General features: G+C 40.7%; 1 protein-coding gene across 2 annotated transcripts in view; it reads right to left on the minus strand.

The window, feature by feature from the left end:
* Positions 1 to 18,308, minus strand: part of LOC130916155 (neural-cadherin-like) — a 442,935-nt gene that overhangs the window by 255,807 nt on the left and 168,820 nt on the right. For both annotated transcript variants that reach the window (XM_057836649.1, XM_057836648.1), the window contains one exon: positions 13,668 to 13,917. In XM_057836649.1, coding sequence (XP_057692632.1) covers positions 13,668 to 13,917 — 250 coding nt within the window. The remainder of the gene's footprint in view (positions 1 to 13,667; positions 13,918 to 18,308) is intronic.

Here is an 18,308-nt window from a genome sequence, read left to right on the forward strand (position 1 = left end):
ACATAAACAGTACGGGGCATTAACTGTCCCTACGTGTCTGTCGTAGGGATTTTTGCAGCTTTTCTTCCCTCACCCAAACAACTTCAAACTGGCAAAATGCCTGCGTTTTTAACTCAATGCAAATCTGACAGATTTGTACAATTGCTGACAGCTTCCACTTTCGATCTGCATATCCAAAACGTCACTCTAGCTTCTCTTGTCTGCGAATCTTTTTTTGTGTTTTTTTTTTTTTAACATAGACTATCTGCTTCCTTTCAGAATAATAACAGGTTTCACTCACAAATAGTTCTTGAGAAGCGATGAACAGTTTCTCATGCTTTTCTACATGAAAAATTGAACTCGCGTGAAACATTCGGATACAATAGAAAATTTATAATGTATTAAATTGATCCAAGGTTGTAAAACTGTACTGTATACAGTGGGGCAAATAAGTATTTAGTCAACCACTTATTGTGCAAGTTCTCCCACTTAAAAATATTAGAGAGGCCTGTAATTGTCAACATGGGTAAACCTCAACCATGAGAGACAGAATGTGGGAAAAAAAAACAGAAAATCACATTGTTTGATTTTTAAAGAATTTATTTGCAAATCATGGTGGAAAATAAGTATTTGGTCAATACCAAAAGTTCATCTCGCTACTTTGTTACAGGGGCGGACTGGTAATCTGTGGGTTCTGGAGGATGACAGAACGGCCGGTGCCCTGGATGGCCGGCGGCCGCCATAGATTATACATCACTGTTTTTATCCCCCCTATCCTCTGATTATCTACAGTTCGCATCCAATCCGACAGGTGGCAGCAATGCACCTGGCTGTTCACCGCCAATCTGATAGACTAGGAACGAAGAAAGCACAGAGTAGCCTTCATTGGTTCCTTCCTTGTGGAAGCAAAGTAGCGACGAGCGTTAATGCACAATATGGATGGTGGTGGCAAAAAACAGAAAAGAGCAGGGTGGCGCGGAGAAGGTTAGGGAGAAAAAAATTAAAGAAATTGGAGAGTGAAGCATTAAAATGTCATAGGTCGACAAATATTTTCGCAAGCAGCAGTCTGGCTGCAACGGCCACGTCGGGTAACAATAGCCCAGCTCCCGGCGATGGTGAGAGGGAGCGGCAGCCGCTCTGTCGTGCAGCTGGTGTAGGGAGAGAGAAAAGAAGAGGGAGGGGGTAACGATAAGCTGGTGGAAGTTCCCCAGACAAGCGCAGGGCAAGTAAATTGGGATGAAGAGGGTTACTTGCTCGGTATACTGGCAATTGTTATCCACCAGGTAGCTACAGTGCCTTGCAAAAGTATTCGGCCCCCTCTAATCTTGCAACCTTTCGCCACATTTCAGGCTTCAAACATAAAGATATGAAATTTAATTTTTTTGTCAAGAATCAACAAGTGGGACACAATCGTGAAGTGGAACAACATTTATTGGATAATTTAAACATTTTTAACAAATAAAAAACTGAAAAGTGGGGCGTGCAATATTATTCGGCCCCTTTACTTTCAGTGCAGCAAACTCACTCCAGAAGTTCAGTGAGGATCTCTGAATGTTCCAATGTTGTCCTAAATGACCGATGATGATAAATAGAATCCACCTGTGTGTAATCAAGTCTCCGTATAAATGCACCTGCTCTGTGATAGTCTCAGGGTTCTGTTTAAAGTGCAGAGAGCATTATGAAAACCAAGGAACACACCAGGCAGGTCCGAGATACTGTTGTGGAGAAGTTTAAAGCCGGATTTGGATACAAAAAGATTTCCCAAGCTTTAAACATCTCAAGGAGCACTGTGCAAGCCATCATATTGAAATGGAAGGAGCATCAGACCACTGCAAATCTACCAAGACCCAGCCGTCCTTCCAAACTTTCTTCTCAAACAAGGAGAAAACGGATCAGAGATGCAGCCAAGAGGCCCATGATCACTCTGGATGAACTGCAGAGATCTACAGCTGAGGTGGGAGAGTCTGTCCATAGGACAACAATCAGTCGTACACTGCACAAATCTGGCCTTTATGGAAGAGTGGCAAGAAGAAAGCCATTTCTCAAAGATATCCATAAAAATTCTCGTTTAAAGTTTGCCACAAGCCACCTGGGAGACACACCAAACATGTGGAAGAAGGTGCTCTGGTCAAATAAAACCAATATTGAGCTTTTTGGCCACAATGCAAAACGATATGTTTGGTGTAAAAGCAACACAGCTCATCACCCTGAACACACCATCCCCACTGTCAAACATGGTGGTGGCAGCATCATGGTTTGGGCCTGCTTTTCTTCAGCAGGGACAGGGAAGATGGTTAAAATTGACGAAAGATGGATGCAGCCAAATACAGGAACATTCTGGAAGAAAACCTGTTGGTATCTGCACAAGACCTGAGACTGGGACGGAGATTTATCTTCCAACAGGACAATGATCCAAAACATAAAGCCAAATCTACAATGGAATGGTTCAAAAATAAACGTATCCAGGTGTAAGAATGGCCAAGTCAAAGTCCAGACCTGAATCCAATCGAGAATCTGTGGAAAGAGCTGAAGACTGCTGTTCACAAACACTCTCCATCCAACCTCACTGAGCTCGAGCTGTTTTGCAAGGAAGAATGGGCAAGAATGTCAGTCTCTCGATGTGCAAAACTGATAGAAACATACCCCAAGCGACTTGCAGCTGTAATTGGAGCAAAAGGTGGCGCTACAAAGTATTAACGCAAGGGGGCCGAATAATATTGCACGCCCCACTTTTCAGTTTTTTATTTGTTAGAAAAGTTGAAATTATCCAATAAATTTTGTTCCACTTCACGATTGTGTCCCACTTGTTGTTGATTCTTGACAAAAAATTAAAATTTTATATCTTTATGTTTGAAGCCTGAAATGTGGCGAAAGGTTGCAAGGTTCAAGGGGGCCGAATACTTTTGCAAGGCACTGTATATGTGTGTCATGCACGGACAGTGCGTATATGCTATAGACCCTACTCACATGACGTCACAACCATGCCCCCGTGCCATATTGTCCGTCAACTCGTCACTGTTGATGCATTACCGCTACGTAAATTCCTCCTATTATGGCGTGTTTTTCTTCTCGTTAACATTAGTAATCAAAATGGTGAAGGCGTGTGTGGCGGTCGGTTGCAATAACAGAGAAGATAGACGGAGAGACTTGAAGTTATACCGTATTCCGAGAGACCCGGAGAGGAGAGCGAGATGGACTGCTGCAATTCGACGAGAAAACTGGGCTCCAAACGATTACCACAGATTATGTAGTAGTCATTTTATATCTGGTAAGATGCATTTAATATATATTTAGAGGGTTTTGGGCTGACAACCACAATTAAGATCATTGCTAGGCTAATCGCCGACAACATACACTCAGACGTTGTGAATAAACTACCTGAAAATATATAATTATAAGGGGATAATAAGACAGTTGTCATACAATTAATTTACAATTTCACTATTGAGGTCAAAAGCCAAAAAATAAATTCAACTAGGGACAATCTGGAGTAGTGCTATCGCACTTTATATTTATTACATATTATATATGTATGTAGTGAGAGTGCGATCGCTAAACCATATAAACATTAAAAGCCCTAGCTCCATTGACAAATGACATGAAATACATTAGACTTGACAGTGGATGTTGGCAAGAACAAAAGATTTTGAATTAAAAATTTCGTAACTCACCTTCCCGAGCACAAGATAGATTCCTGCCGAATTTTCGTGGACGAGGACCTGTTTCACCCAACCAGCAAAGAAGTATTTATAAGCCTCCAAGCTCTTAAAGTTTTTCAAACTTTCATGAGAATAGGCTGATTTTGTGTGGACAAGATAGTTGTAAATATCAGGGTAGCAGATGTCAGGCAGAGACAGCGAAGACAGCGGGTCGAAAAACATCGATTTAGGCATCTAATATGGATCTGGAGAATGGATAAACTGAAGCTTTTCCACATAATGCCTTTTATGCAACGCATCCAATGAATTTACAGCGTCAGATAACACCGGGGCTTCCATGAATTGCTCTATAAACTGCACGACTAATTGAAACCATTGAGAATAGAGCTTAAAAATGACGGCCGGATACAGCGACACGTCATTTTGTGACGTAGGTGAGTAGGGTCTATTGATCCATATAAACTCTGAATACAAGACTAAACGGGGATTATTTCTGTCTGTTATTTGTGTCCTCTTTTTGCAAATCAAAATATGATCACCTTTGAATGACGTTGAGCCAGCATGTGTGGTCTTTTTTTTTTTTTATGCTCCTGCTCATGTGGATCAGTTTACTCAGCGCAACGCGAACTGCGAATTAGTGCGCATGCATGAGACTTGAACGGGCTTAATGGACAAAGGCAGTCTGAACAGGCATGCCAAAAAATCGGAATTTGTGCATTAAGACCTGCGGTATGTACCTAGCCTTAGACACACATAGGTAGAGGCGTTCAGGTTCGAGAATAGTGCACGTACTTCTGACTCCAAGCTGTTTGTCCCTGCTCATTCAATTTGACAATGCTTTCCAAAGTTTGGTAACGTTTCTGTGTTTGCTACACCTGATGCTAGCCTCGTTCCCATCTCCCACTGTCAGCCAGCAATAATTCTGCTTCCATCTTGAGAACGGCAGACGCTTTGAAGGTGATGTGAATTGTCGGGAAACGAGCTTCTCGAAAGATGCGATGGAAGTGATTGTGATTGGCTGAGGGTTAGAGTCATGTGTCGTGGTAAGCCAATCAGAGCCGGTGATTTCACAAGCAAACCGGAACAGCGCGTGCGGAAAACACACACACGCAAAACAGATGCACAGGGTCGGGATGGCAGAGCATTCAGAAGAAAAATTGTCCTTTAAGAGGTGGAGATATAGACACTATTTCAAGTTTGTCGAAATTAAAGAAAAGAACCTGCATGTGATGTGTAATTTATGTCCCAGGGCAAAGCTTTTGTCGACATCTGTGGTAAGCAATTCAAATCTGCTGAAGCACCTAACAAGTTAACTGCCTGTCTGTTCTTCTCTATTCCACTGACTCGAATACTGCTCAGAAATTTTCAAATCCTTTGACATACAACAAGTTCTTTTTAAAGTAACGAAAATAGTTACTTTCCCTGGTAACTAGTTACTTTTACTATAGGGTAATTCAGTTACTAACTCAGTTACTTTTTGGAAGAAGTAGTGAGTAATGTAACTACCGTAATTTTCGGACTATAAGCCGCTACTTTTTTCCGTCATTTTGAATCCTGCGGCTTATAGTCCAGTGCGGCTTATTTGTTGATTTATTTGGGTTAATTGGTAACATGCCTCCTAACATGCATTGCAGTGCTACAAATGTAAATTTACAGTCAAAATTCATGTTCTTTGCGAAATTTTTTTTCAGTTACTGTTCCAGTTGTTTCATTAATTGCTAGTTATGGAATTTAGTAAAACTTTATTTGACAGCGGCATCATGAGACCGTCATAATTATGACATGGGCATCACTGAATGTTTATGAAACATGTCATTAATAGGGATGGGAATCGAAATCCGATTCCAATTCGGAACCGGTTCCGAGTGTTTCGAGGCCTCGACATCACAATGAAAAAGCCTGAACGATCCCTTTAACGATTCCTAAAGACGCGTATTGCGTCGTGATGTGTGTTGTTGTCCAGACGCATCAAACTAGCATGCGCCAAGAACCACTCGCTCCAAAGTTTGACTACACTTCACCAGGAAAGAGTGAAAATGAAAGGTTACGACGGGTAAGCACGAGCATTGCAGCCATAAACATAACAATGACAGCACGTAGGTTCAAACGCTCGAAAGTGTGTCTTCACTTCACGAGGAAAAATTACAACAAAGCGACTTGCAGTCATTGCAAGGTGGAGATAACTGCATCGGGAGGGAATACGATTGCGCTGTCCTCACAGAGAGGCTAAGGCTCAGTCCTGGCTATAAAAAAAAAAAAAAAAAAAAAATTAAAGTCCCGGCTATACAGCTAGCTAAACTCCCAAATGACGATGCAGAAGACGTTGGTATAATTTGCTGACTTTATTCAACCATCACTTGAAGAGTGAAACTAAGAATAGAAATGAAACAAATCAATTTCGTCCCCAATAACAAACAGGTTTGCATCAACGTAAATCAGCGATGATTAGCTGCTAATAACAGTATGGTTAGCATTCGTTCGCTAGCATTAGCACATCGTTCAAACCACTACACAACTGGATTTAAGTGTCCGATCGCGAGTGGAAACACAACAACAACAACACAAAAGATGATACATACAGGCGTCGCCTCTGTAGATATCAACATTAACAAAGAACGTAGGCTCGTAGAAGTGTTTCCCTCTCTCACTCACTTGGATGCGGCATTTCTTCTTTGGGTGTATGCGCGCTCCAGTGGTCCTCAAACTGCGGCCCGCGTCCCAAATACGGCCCGCCTCCACATTTGGTCCGGCCATTTTGAATTTTTTTTTTTTTTTCTCAATCGTGTTATTTATTTTCTGGCCTTTTCCTTGAAGAATTCAGAGAGGGTTATTTGGTTATTATCTATTTAATTAATAGTGTTTTTATTATTAATTATTATTATTATTATAAAGAATCCAGAAAGGGTTATTTGATTGTGGCTTTCTGAAAAACAATAATTTTTTACATTTATGCACTTCTGCAATCGTCACACTTTTTCTGTAACAAACTGACCCCAGCCCCTCATCAGAGAAGGGAAAAGTTATGTGTCCCTCACAGGAAAAAGTTTGGGGACCCCTGCTTTAACACATATTGCCAAAGGCAGAACAAAAACCTATCTGCCAATATATACCAATATTTTTTATTTCTATTAGATAAATGTTTCAGTAAAATGTTACACATTCTTGTGTATTTGCCACTTATTGCCACAGTTAACATTGAGGCTTTGGGCCTCTTTTGATCTCATTGTGAGTTTGTAAGGTTGTGACTTCTGAGTAAACAAACTCGATGCCAATCAAAACGTTTGTTCTTTTTCCCCAAATTAGAATCGATAAGAGAATCGATAAAGAATCGAATCGTTAAGCAATATCGATAATGGAATCGGAATCGTAAAAATCCTATCAATTCCCATCCCTAGTCATTAAGTGTCAGCCCCACAAAATATGTCACTAACTCCATTTGTGTCCACCTCGGATCTTAACATCCATTCAAAAGTGAGATCATTTGCCGGATAACACTAAATGACATCTGTTATAAGCATTTATTGACGCTCATTACAGTGTCATATCATAATTATGATAGTCTTATGGCGCCACTGTCAAATAAAGTGTTACTAAATACTATAACTAGCAATCAATGAAACAACTGGAACAGTAACTGAAGAAATAATTAGCAAAGAACATGAATTTCGACTAATTTACATCTGTAGCACTGCAATGCATGTTAGGAGGCATGTTGGACAACAACAGTGTTGACAGCAGGCGGCAGCAGAGATTGACTGTCTCCTCCAAGAGAGCAGTGATGGCCAAATGAAGCTTCTTGTAGCAATGAAGCTTTGCAGCTAATTGGTTCAAAGCTTCATGGTGGTTCATTTGGTCTTATGATGTCATATAATGCAGCTGTCAAATAAAATGTTACTGGTTCATAACTTTTGGTGCAAACATCCCATAATACTGTGAAGACAGCTGTGGCTTATAGTCCATTGTGGCTTATCTCTGAACAAACTTCGTTTTTGTGTCAAATTTGATGGGTGGCGGCTTAAAGTCAGGCGCGCCTTATAGTGCGAAAATTATGGTACTCGATTAATTGATAGAATTTTCAGTCGATTACTAAAATATTCAATAGCTGCAGCCCTAGTTGAATGTATTTATTGTTGGTGTTTGTGCTTCTCGTCTGTCTCCCTCTCCTTTTCTATTTCCCTTTCTGTCCCCCCAAAACCCCTTCCTGCTTGCTGCTTTCTCCTAATAAACGAAACAAAATGAATAATCATCCTAATGGGAGTAAATCATACTCCCATGTGATACACTGAAACTGTTCAGACCAAAGGGACACTCAGATTCCCAGTCTCTGTGTTAAGCAGCTGAACGGGTCAGGTTAATAAAAAAAATAAATAAATAAATTTAAAAAAAAAAAAAAAAAAGAGGATACAATAGAAAATTACATAGCACAATGCTAATGGTGCACTTAACAGGGTCGCCATGGTGAGCCGACTCTCAGTTTTCAAAATGACTGCTATATTTGAATATACCTACCCACTCCCTGTACTTATAAATTATGACATGTCTCATTGCGGGGGATTTTTTTTTTGTCTTGAAATGTTGTTGAAAGTGCTTTTGTGTGCGTTTCAGTCATCATATCGATCATTCGCTCCCACTCTCTCACAGTCCTAATGTATTGGACGTCTATCGCCATCAATGGCACTGAAACATGATTGTCGTTCTTTTACTGACGCTGACATTCCGAGTTGTTCCATAGTGTGCACTTGATGAACTTAAAACCTTGTAGGTTGGAAGGAAGGTAAACAAAGGTTGGCAGTATAGAAAAGTACAGAGTGAATGAGAAGGTGCTTCTTTGCCTTTCTCAATAGAACAGAACATTGTGATCCAAACGTGTGGCTTATTATTGGTGTTTCATGGAATTTACAGGATTATTACGTATACCGAATGTTCTTGCAGAATCAAATGCGTATATTTTTTAACATACAGAAGGCAGGCAAGCAATTCCGATGTGTGATAGAACAACCTGTATGTCTGACGCAATTACTGTTCCATTTGAGTAGGTTGAGTAGTTGAAAGCATAAAGTGTGATGTTCATCTTGTTTCATAAGCTTCTTGCAGTTACCTCATCGGCTGCAAATGACAGAGGTATACGTCCAATGCTTTTGAATTAAGAAGGGTGGTGATCGAGAGAGAGATTTCGCCAACCCGCTCTCTGTTGGGACTAAAATGTTGTAAGAATAAAAAAAAATCTCCCATGTATCATTTGCATGATTTTGTTGTCATTAAAGTGGTTTCATGTTATCTATTGCCGACATTAAACATACTTGTTTACCACCATCGTAAGGGTGTAACGGATAGGGATGGGAATTGATACGATTTTTACGATTCAGATTCCATTATCGATATTGCTTAACGATTCGATTCTTTATCGATTCTCTTATCAATTCTAATTTCGGGAAAAAGAAGAACAAACATTTTGATTGGCATCGAGTTTGTTTAATCAGAAGTCTCAACCTTACAAACTCACAACGAGGTCAAAAGAGGCCCAAAGCCTCAATGTTAACTGTGGCAATAAGTGGCAAATGCACAAGAATGTGTAACATTTTACTGAAACATTTTTCTAAAGAAATAAAAAATATTGGTATATATTGGCATATAGGTCGTTGTTCTGCCTTTGGCAATATGTGTTAAAGCAGGGGTCCCCAACCTTTTTCCTGTGAGGGCCACACAACTTTTTCCTTCTCTGATGAGAGGCCAGGGTCAGTTTGTAACAGAAAAAGTGTGACGATTGCAGGAGTGCGAAATGTAAAAAAAAATTATTGTTTTTCAGAAAGCCACAATCAAATAACCCTCTGTGGATTCTTCACAGAACAAAAGTAAATAAAATAAAAATAATAATATAATATAATAATAATAAGTAATAATAGCACTATTAATTAAATAGATAATAACCAAATAACCCTCTCTGAGTTATTCACTGAAAAAGGCCAGGAAATAACACTGATGAGGGAGAAAAAAAACAAAAAAAAATTCAAAATGCTCTCTGGAATTGTTCAGGGGGCCGGACCAAATATGGAGCCGCGGGCCGTAGTTTGGGGACCCCTGTTTTTATTTACCAGTATATTGAAATGCATGCCTTTTAGTTTTTATGGCGCTTTCACGCTCAAGTGGTGGCGCCCTTGCGCTTCCTCACGCGAAGAAGAACGCGCTCACGTGAAGAAGAACGTGCTTACACGCGAAGAAGAAATGCCGCATCCAAGCGAGTAAGCGACTTAGTGAGAAAGGGAAACACTGCCACGAGCCTACGTTCTTTGTTAATGTTTGTAAAATATATACAGAGGCAACGCCTGTATGTATCATCTTCTGTGTTGTTGTTGTGTGTTTCTACTCGCGATCGGACACTTAAATCCAGTTGTGTAGTGGTTTAAACGACGTGCTAATGCTAGCGAACGCATGCTAACTGTTTGTTATTACTGTGTTAGCAGCTAATCACGCTGATTTACGTTGATGCAAACCTGTTTGTTGTTACTGGGGACGAAATTGATTTGTTTCATTTCTATTTTTAGTTTCAAGTGATGGTTGAATAAAGTCAGCAAATTATACCAACGTCTTCTGCATCGTCATTTGGGAGTTTAGCTAGATGTATAACCAGGACTGAGCCTTAGCCTCTCTGTGAGGACAGCGCAGTCGTATTCCCAATGCAGTTATCTCCACCTTGCAATGACTGCAAGTCGCTTTGTTGTAATTTTTCCTCGTGAAGTGAAGACACACTATCGAGCGTTCGAACCTACGTGCTGTCATTGTTATGTTTATGGCGGCAATGCTCGTGCTAAACTATCATAACCTTTGATTTTCACCTTTTTTCCTGGTGAAGTCTAGCCAAACTTTGGAGCGAGTGGTTCTTGGCGCCATGCTAGTTTGATGCGTCTGGACAACAAGACACGTCTCGACGCAATGTGCGTCTTTAGGGATCGTTGAAGGGATCGTTAATGCTTTTTCATTGTGATGTCGAGGCCTCGAAGCACTCGGAACCGGTTCGGAATTGGAATCGGATTTCGATTCCCATCCCTTGTAACGGTACATGTATTTGTATTGAACCGTTTCGGTGCGCGGTGCTCGGCTCGGAACGGAGGCGTACCGAACGAGTTTTTGACGTAATGTAACCCTTACTTTTCAAGGCTGTGAGTCGATCGGGTTACAGTTTCTTTGTGTAGATTATATTTACGCCGTCTTCTCTACTATAATGAGGACCAACACGGTAGACAGTATAACCCAGAAATGTCAACGGCTCGACAACATGGCCGCCACGAGAACGCAGTGAAACGCGGGCGTTACAGTCAGCCAGCCAATGCACACCAGTCGCAGTACGGCCGCGTGTTCGCATCCCAGAAGCGGCTCAAAGCGACGCACGCGAAAAGAACGGCAGAGTTTATTATTTGACGCGAGACGCGGCCCTCCTGAGTCAATACTACTAGCTAGTATCGGCCAGACCGAAAGTCACTCGTGTAAAAATACGGTGGATCCGGTCGATTTTCAAACTAATATGTAATCGTAACCCACTTTTTGAGTCCAGCAGATCTCTTGAGTGGTAGATCGGGGCACAATTGACTTGTTAAAGCATTCCTTGGACAGAGACTCATCCAGTCAATGTCATGGCCTGCAAATAGCCCAGATCTCAACCCTATTGAAAACCTGAGGTGGAAATTGACAAAAATGGTCCACAGCAAGGCTCCGACCTCAAGGATGATCTGGCAACTGCAATCAAAGAGAGTTGGCACCAAATTGATGAAGAATACTCATCAAGTGCATGCCTCAGAGACTGCGAGCTGTCATAAAAGCCAGAGGTGGTGCTAATAAATACTAGAAATGTGTTTTGATTGTTATTTCTTTGTTTGTTTCTCATGATTCCATTTTTTTCCTCAAAATAGAGTGATTCTATATTTCCCTGCACTTGCTCTAAAAAAGTAACATTTACTGACCACCACAATGTTTGTTATTCATTTCTATTAGTGTTTCTGAAAGCTAAAGAGTTGCACTTTTGAACTAATTCATTTTTTTTTTTCAAACTTCTTATCCAAGTTTGTTGTACATAATAAAATGTCTGAGTGAGTGCTCGTCCGAGACTGGTGATTGCATACTTTTTGCTACGGCGTTCTAGCACTCTAGTTTGTTTCCCTACTGAGCAGCGGGTGCCGCCGAGCCCCTCCGCTGTCAAAAAGCACTCACAGTCGGACACACTCTGAACTTTCCCTCATTGAAAATCCAGCATTCGTCACTTAAAGAGCATACGACAGGAGAAAAAAAGTTTTAAAAAGCATTATTATGTGAATTAGAATCATATTTTGACACGATTTGACTATATACAACAATTTAGCAAAGCGCAGATGACGAGAAATTAGTCTTTTAATCTGCCGGTTAGCCACGCCTACCATTATAGGGTTATAGCGTCCCCAACAGGTGGATGACGTCAGCGGGAGAATGGGCTCATCGGTTTTACTATTCAGCCCATTGAGGGGGAATTATTCAGAATGAGGAAAACGCGACAAAAAGAGCCGCAATATGTCATTGTTACAGTCTCTCTGCTGCAATATTTTTACAGGATATTCTTTTTATCCAAGTATTTTTTTCCCCAATTGCTAAATAAATGGCATGGTCGTGACAAATAAGTCTTGTGCTAAATGGAATATGAAATCATAAAAATGCACTTATTCAGGACGACATGGCAAAATTACTCCATAATGGTCAAAACTGTCGACTTCCCCTTTACTGTCGGATTTCCCGAACGATATTTTATGACACCTAAATCGGACTTCTGTCATTTCCCTTCCCCGGCTTCAGAGAATGTAAACAAACCAAGAGACATGACAGCTAGCCGACATGCTAACCCGAACCGAGTGATGTTTCAAAGTCTTCGAAGCGGAAAATCACACATAACTAGCCCGGGTCATTTGACATGACGGCTGGGTTGTCGATTGTTCTCGCGGATCGGCAAACCGCCCGGCGGAGAGCAATTTACAGTTCGTTCCCCGGAGGAGGGCAGCTGCAGTTGTTGTGCAGGTAACGTGCAGCTAATGTGCACGAGGAGAGCTTTTTACATGCCTATCTTTTTTTTAAAGAAAGTTTGTAGTGTTTACTTTGTAATCGCTGTAATAATATTGACATAATACAAAACAAGATGTTTACTCACTTCCTCGTAAGTCCAATGGTCCCACAGTAGTAGGGCTTGGCCAATATCCACGGTGAATGAGAACCTTTTGAAACTTCAAAAAGGCGCACACGCCTCTCCCTCATAAAGCAAGATTTTTCTGCAGCCGTTTGGCTGGCGTGATGCGAAAAATAAACGTATTAATCTGCAAAATCAGCTGAATCCTTAGTCCTCATCAGGGCCATTGGGGGCCCTAAGCAAAATAATGCAAAGGGGCCCATATTTTTGGCCCACCATTTCGTCACAGTGTACTGTGAAACCCATACATGCAATCCAACCCATACGTCCATATTTTGTATATTAATCAGATTTTGTTGCACTGCATACTTCAAACTTGTCACCCCAAATGATTGTCAGTACTTACAGTAGATAGCGCCAAACCTTTTTCTAAAAAAGAAAAAAGTTAAGGAAGAACTTATTTTTTTTAAGCTTGTAATCAAGTATCAAAACGCACAAAAGTAAAAGCAAACTGTAATAAAGAAAATAGAATATAAATTTAAAAATTGCCAGATTGGGGGGCCCCCTAGTGGTCAGGGGCCATAAGTAACTGCATAGCATGCGTATTGGCTGGGCCGGCCCTGATCCTCATACACAACAGTACGGCTGTTTAGTGAAGAGGACGCCTTCACCCGTACACGTCACAGCGCCCTCCTCGTCAATGCGAGACCGAAGCCGGAAGTCACTCATTTTCATGGCGCGGGATTCAAAAAACTAAATAAATATAGCGATCTCTTCCACACACATCCAAGCGGTCCATATCATTCAGGAGCATAAAATACAACGTGTATTATGAAATAAACATGCTTTTTCGTGTCACAGGCACTTTAAACACATGTTAAAATACTCACACAAGCTGGGAGAATTCCGGGGCTTCATCATTGACGTTAACCATCCTCACACGGACTGTGGCGGTGCCGGAGTGCGGCCCGTCCCCGCCGTCCACCGCCATCACCACGAATTCATAGAGATGGTTAGGGCGCTCGTAGTCAAGCCGAACCGCAGGGAATATGGTACCATGTGGCGAAATGCTGAAGTCAGGGCTTAGGGTATAATAGGTTAGCTCAGCATTTAACCCAGAGTCGCAGTCTGTGGCCATCACTGAAAAAAGAATTAGAAGAAAAAAACACAATTAGTAGTCCATCCAGACATGCTGATGAATATGTTGACATTTGTGTAAAATCATTAGCCCTTAATAGGTTCTTGGAACATGGAATACTGTATATCACCCAACTGACAGCTATAATAATTAGTACATACTTGCAATGCCAGCATTAGAATTACCATTCCAACGTTCACTTTATACATGTGTTTATCCCCACGGTGATTAGAATTAGCGGATATGAATGCTAAGGCTCTGCTGTACTTCCATGTACTTAAAACTGGCATTTATGTCAAGAACATGAAATATTCACAAGGCTGACAATTTCAATTTACCTTTCTTCTTTTGTCCATTCTTGAAATGCATATTTTCCCCATCTAACTGACTTCCTAAGTTGAAGCGAAAGCCGTAATGTTCTTTCCCATAATGTACAATGATGGAATGTCGTTCCCATATATCGAATATTTGACGTGTAATTACCAAGCCTGCCACATTCCAAAATGCGTTACATCTTTTCCAACTATTACATTTTCTTATAGAGCACATTATGTACCCCTTTATTGAAAACATCATTGTGCAACTACGCTGTATAGGTTTTATCATTCGGAAAATTCTATCAAGCATTCCTTGGGCGACATGTCTACTTTTGTTCATTCTCCACTTCTGCATTTGTTTATCTGTGCATTAGTTTGAAATAGTTGAAAGTTCCTCTCAATGCTGGCTTTACAGTCTACACCACTGCAGGCTGTATGTTTCATTCTTTTCAGATTCCATTTCTTCAAATGTGCCCACACAGAACGGCCTTGCAAAGCACATACAGCCCAAAAAGCACCTATGATGGCCCACAGGGGACAACCAGCCCACCGTCACTCCAACATTTGACTAAATACAAAATAACTAACCATCTGAAATATTTAAATCTAAATTAGGGGTGTGACAAAATATCGAAATGGTGATATACAGTGGGGCAAATACGTATTTAGTCAACCACCAATTGTGCAAGTTCTCCTATTTGAAAAGATTAGAAAGGCCTGTAATTGTCAAAATGGGTAAACCTCAACCATGAGAGACAGAATGTGGAAAAAAAAAAAAACGAAAATCACATTGTTTGATTTTTAAAGAATTTATTTCCAAATTAGAGTGGAAAATAAGTATTTGGTCACCTTCAAAAAAAGCAAGATTTCTGGCTGTCAAAGAGGTCAGTCAGAGGCTTCTAACGAGGTCTAACGAGGCTCCACTCGTTACCTGTATTAATGGCACCTGTTTTAACTCATTATCGGTATAAAAGACACCTGTCCACAATCTCAGTCAGTCACACTCCAAACTCCACTATGGCCAACAACAAAGAGCTGTCGAAGGACACCAGAGACAAAATTGTAGACCTGCACCAGGCTGGGAAGACTGAATCTGCAATAGGTAAAATGCTTGGTGTAAAGAAATCAACTGTGGGAGCAATTATTAGAAAATGGAAGACATACAAGACCACTGATAATCTCCCTCGATCTGGGGCTCCATGCAAGATCTCACCCCGTGGCGTCAAAATGATAACAAGAACGGTAAGCAAAAATCCAAGAACCACACGGGGGAACCTAGTGAATGACCTACAGAGAGCTGGGACCACAGTAACAAAGGCTACTATCAGTAACACAATGCGCCGCCAGGGACTCACTGCCAGATGTGTCCCCCTGCTGAAGCCAGTACACGTCCAGGCCCGTCTGCGGTTCGCTAGAGAGCATTTGGATGATCCAGAATGGACTGGGAGAATATGTTTTGGTCAGATGGAACCAAAATATAAATTTTTGGTAGAAACACAGGTTCTCGTGTTTGGAGGAGAAAGAATACTGAATTGCATCCGAAGAACACCATACCCACAGTGAAGCATGGGGGTGGAAACATCATGCTTTGGGGCTGTTTTTCTGCAAAGGGACCAGGACGACTGATCTGTGTAAAGGAAAGAATGAATGGGGCCATGTATCGAGAGATTTTGAGTGAAAATCTCCTTCCATCAGCAAGGGCATTTAAGATGAGACGTGGCTGAGTCTCTCAGCATGACAATGATCCCAAACACACAGCCAGGGCGACAAAGGAGTGGCTTCGTAAGAAGCATTTCAAGGTCCTGGAGTGGTCTAGCCAGTCTCCAGATCTCAACCCCAAAGAAAATGTGTGGAGGGATTTGAAAGTCCGTGTTGCCCAACGACAGCCCAAAAACATCACTGCTCTAGAGGAGATCGGCATGGAGGAATGGGCCAAAATACCAGCAACAGTGTTTGAAAAGCTTGTGAAGAGTTACAGAAAACGTTTGGCCTCCGTTATTGCCAAAAAAAGGGTACATAACAAAGTATTGAGATGAACTTTTGGTAGTGACCAAAAACTTATTTTCCACTATGATTTGCAAGTTTTTTTTTTTTTTTTTTTAAACAAACAATGTGATTTTCTGGGTTTTTTTTCCACATTCTGTCTCTCATGGTTGAGGTTTACCCATGTTGACAATTACAGGCCTCTCTAATGTTTTCGAGTGGGAGAACATGCACAATTAGTGGTTGACTAAATACTTATTTGCCCCACTGTAAAAAGTTTGAGAAAATAATGAATTAGTTCAAAAGTGCAACTCTTTAGCATTCATTAATTTGATAGAGCAAGTGCAGGGAAATATATATGGAATCACTCCATTCTGAGGGAAAAAAATATGGAATCATGAGAAACAAACAAAATAATAACAATCAAAACACATCTCTAGTATTTAGTGGCACCACCTCTGGCTTTCTTCATCAATTTGGTGCCAACTCTCTTTGATTGCAGTTGCCAGATCATCCATGCAGGTCGGAGCCTTGCTGTGGACCATTTTTTTCAATTTCCACTACAGATTATCAATACGGTTGGGATCTGGGCTATTTACAGGCCATGACATTGACTGGATGAATCTGTCTCCAAGGAATGCTTTAACAGTTTTAGCTCTGTGGCATGATGCATTGTCATCTTGGAAAATGACAAACATATGTTCAATTGAAGGGATAAGAAAGTTGTCTAAAATTTCAATGTAAACGTGTGCATTTATTGAAGATTTAACCACAGCCATCTCCCCCGTGCCTTTGCCTGACATGCAGCCCTGTATCATCAAGGACTGAGGGAATTTTAATGTCTTCTTCAGGCAGTCATCTTTGTAAATCTCACTGGAACGGCACCAAACAAAAGTTCCAGCATCCTCACCTTTCTCAATAATCTGCATTGGACAAGGTCTCAAGAGTCAAGAATCTGCATTGGACAAGGTGATGATGCTGGAACTTGTGTTTGGCGCTGTTCCAGTGAGACCTTAAATGGCCCAAAATTACCTAATTGCCTGGCATTGACTGCCACTGACCGCCATAGACATTCAATTGGTTTGAAGTGTTCACATGGATTCAGTTCAAATGGATTAGACGTCTACTAGTGGTAAACTATTTCCAATTCACACTAGAAACTTGTTTTTCTGTTAATTAGCTGTTTGTAGAATATCCTAGAATGATTTCCTGACCAATGTATCGATAATCGTGGTATCGCCATATCATCGCTATCGTGAGCTTTGTATCGGCAATCGTATCGTATCGTGAGGTACCAAGAGGTTTCCACTCCTAATCTAAATTACTGAATTGTTTGTATTTGTGAGCAAATGTTGCTGAAACACTTTTCCCACCTCCCCCTGTTTTTGCAAAATACAATTAGCAAAAGCTGGGGGTGCTGAGCGTAATCACAAGTGTAATTTGCTTCAAACAGCAAACAATGAATTTGATTCAAGCCTTTGGTGAATGTAATCATTTTTTATCTGTGACGGAACAAGAGCAATGACAATGAAAACACACTCTACTTCATGCTTGATTAACTCATTAGAGGTCCGATTATTGATAGGCTACTGTTGGCTTCATTTTTATACAGTGAGGAGCAGAGGTATTTGCATCCCTTGTGATTTTGCAAGTTCACCCACTTAGAAAATAAGGTAGAGGTCTGAAATTTTAATGATAGATGCATTTCCACTTATAGAGACATAATTTTAAAAAAAAAAATCCGGAACTGACATTGTATATTTTTTAGGGCTGTCAAAATGATCGCGTTAACGGGCGGTAATTTAATTTTTTAAATTAATCACGTTAAAATATTTGACGCAATTAACGCACATGCCCCGCTCAAACAGATTAAAATGACAGCACAGTGCAATGTCCACTTGTTACTTGTGTTTTTTGGAGTTTTGTCGCCCTCTGCTGGCGCTTGGGTGTGACTGATTTTATGGGTTCAGCACCATGAGAATTGTGTAATTATTGACATCAACAATGGCGAGCTACTAGTTTATTTTTTGATTGAAAATTTTACAAATTTTATTAAAACGAAAACATTAACATAATATAACATTTCTATAACT

This window comes from Corythoichthys intestinalis, chromosome 5 (genome assembly GCF_030265065.1).
Source record: "Corythoichthys intestinalis isolate RoL2023-P3 chromosome 5, ASM3026506v1, whole genome shotgun sequence".
Lineage (NCBI taxonomy): Eukaryota > Metazoa > Chordata > Actinopteri > Syngnathiformes > Syngnathidae > Corythoichthys > Corythoichthys intestinalis.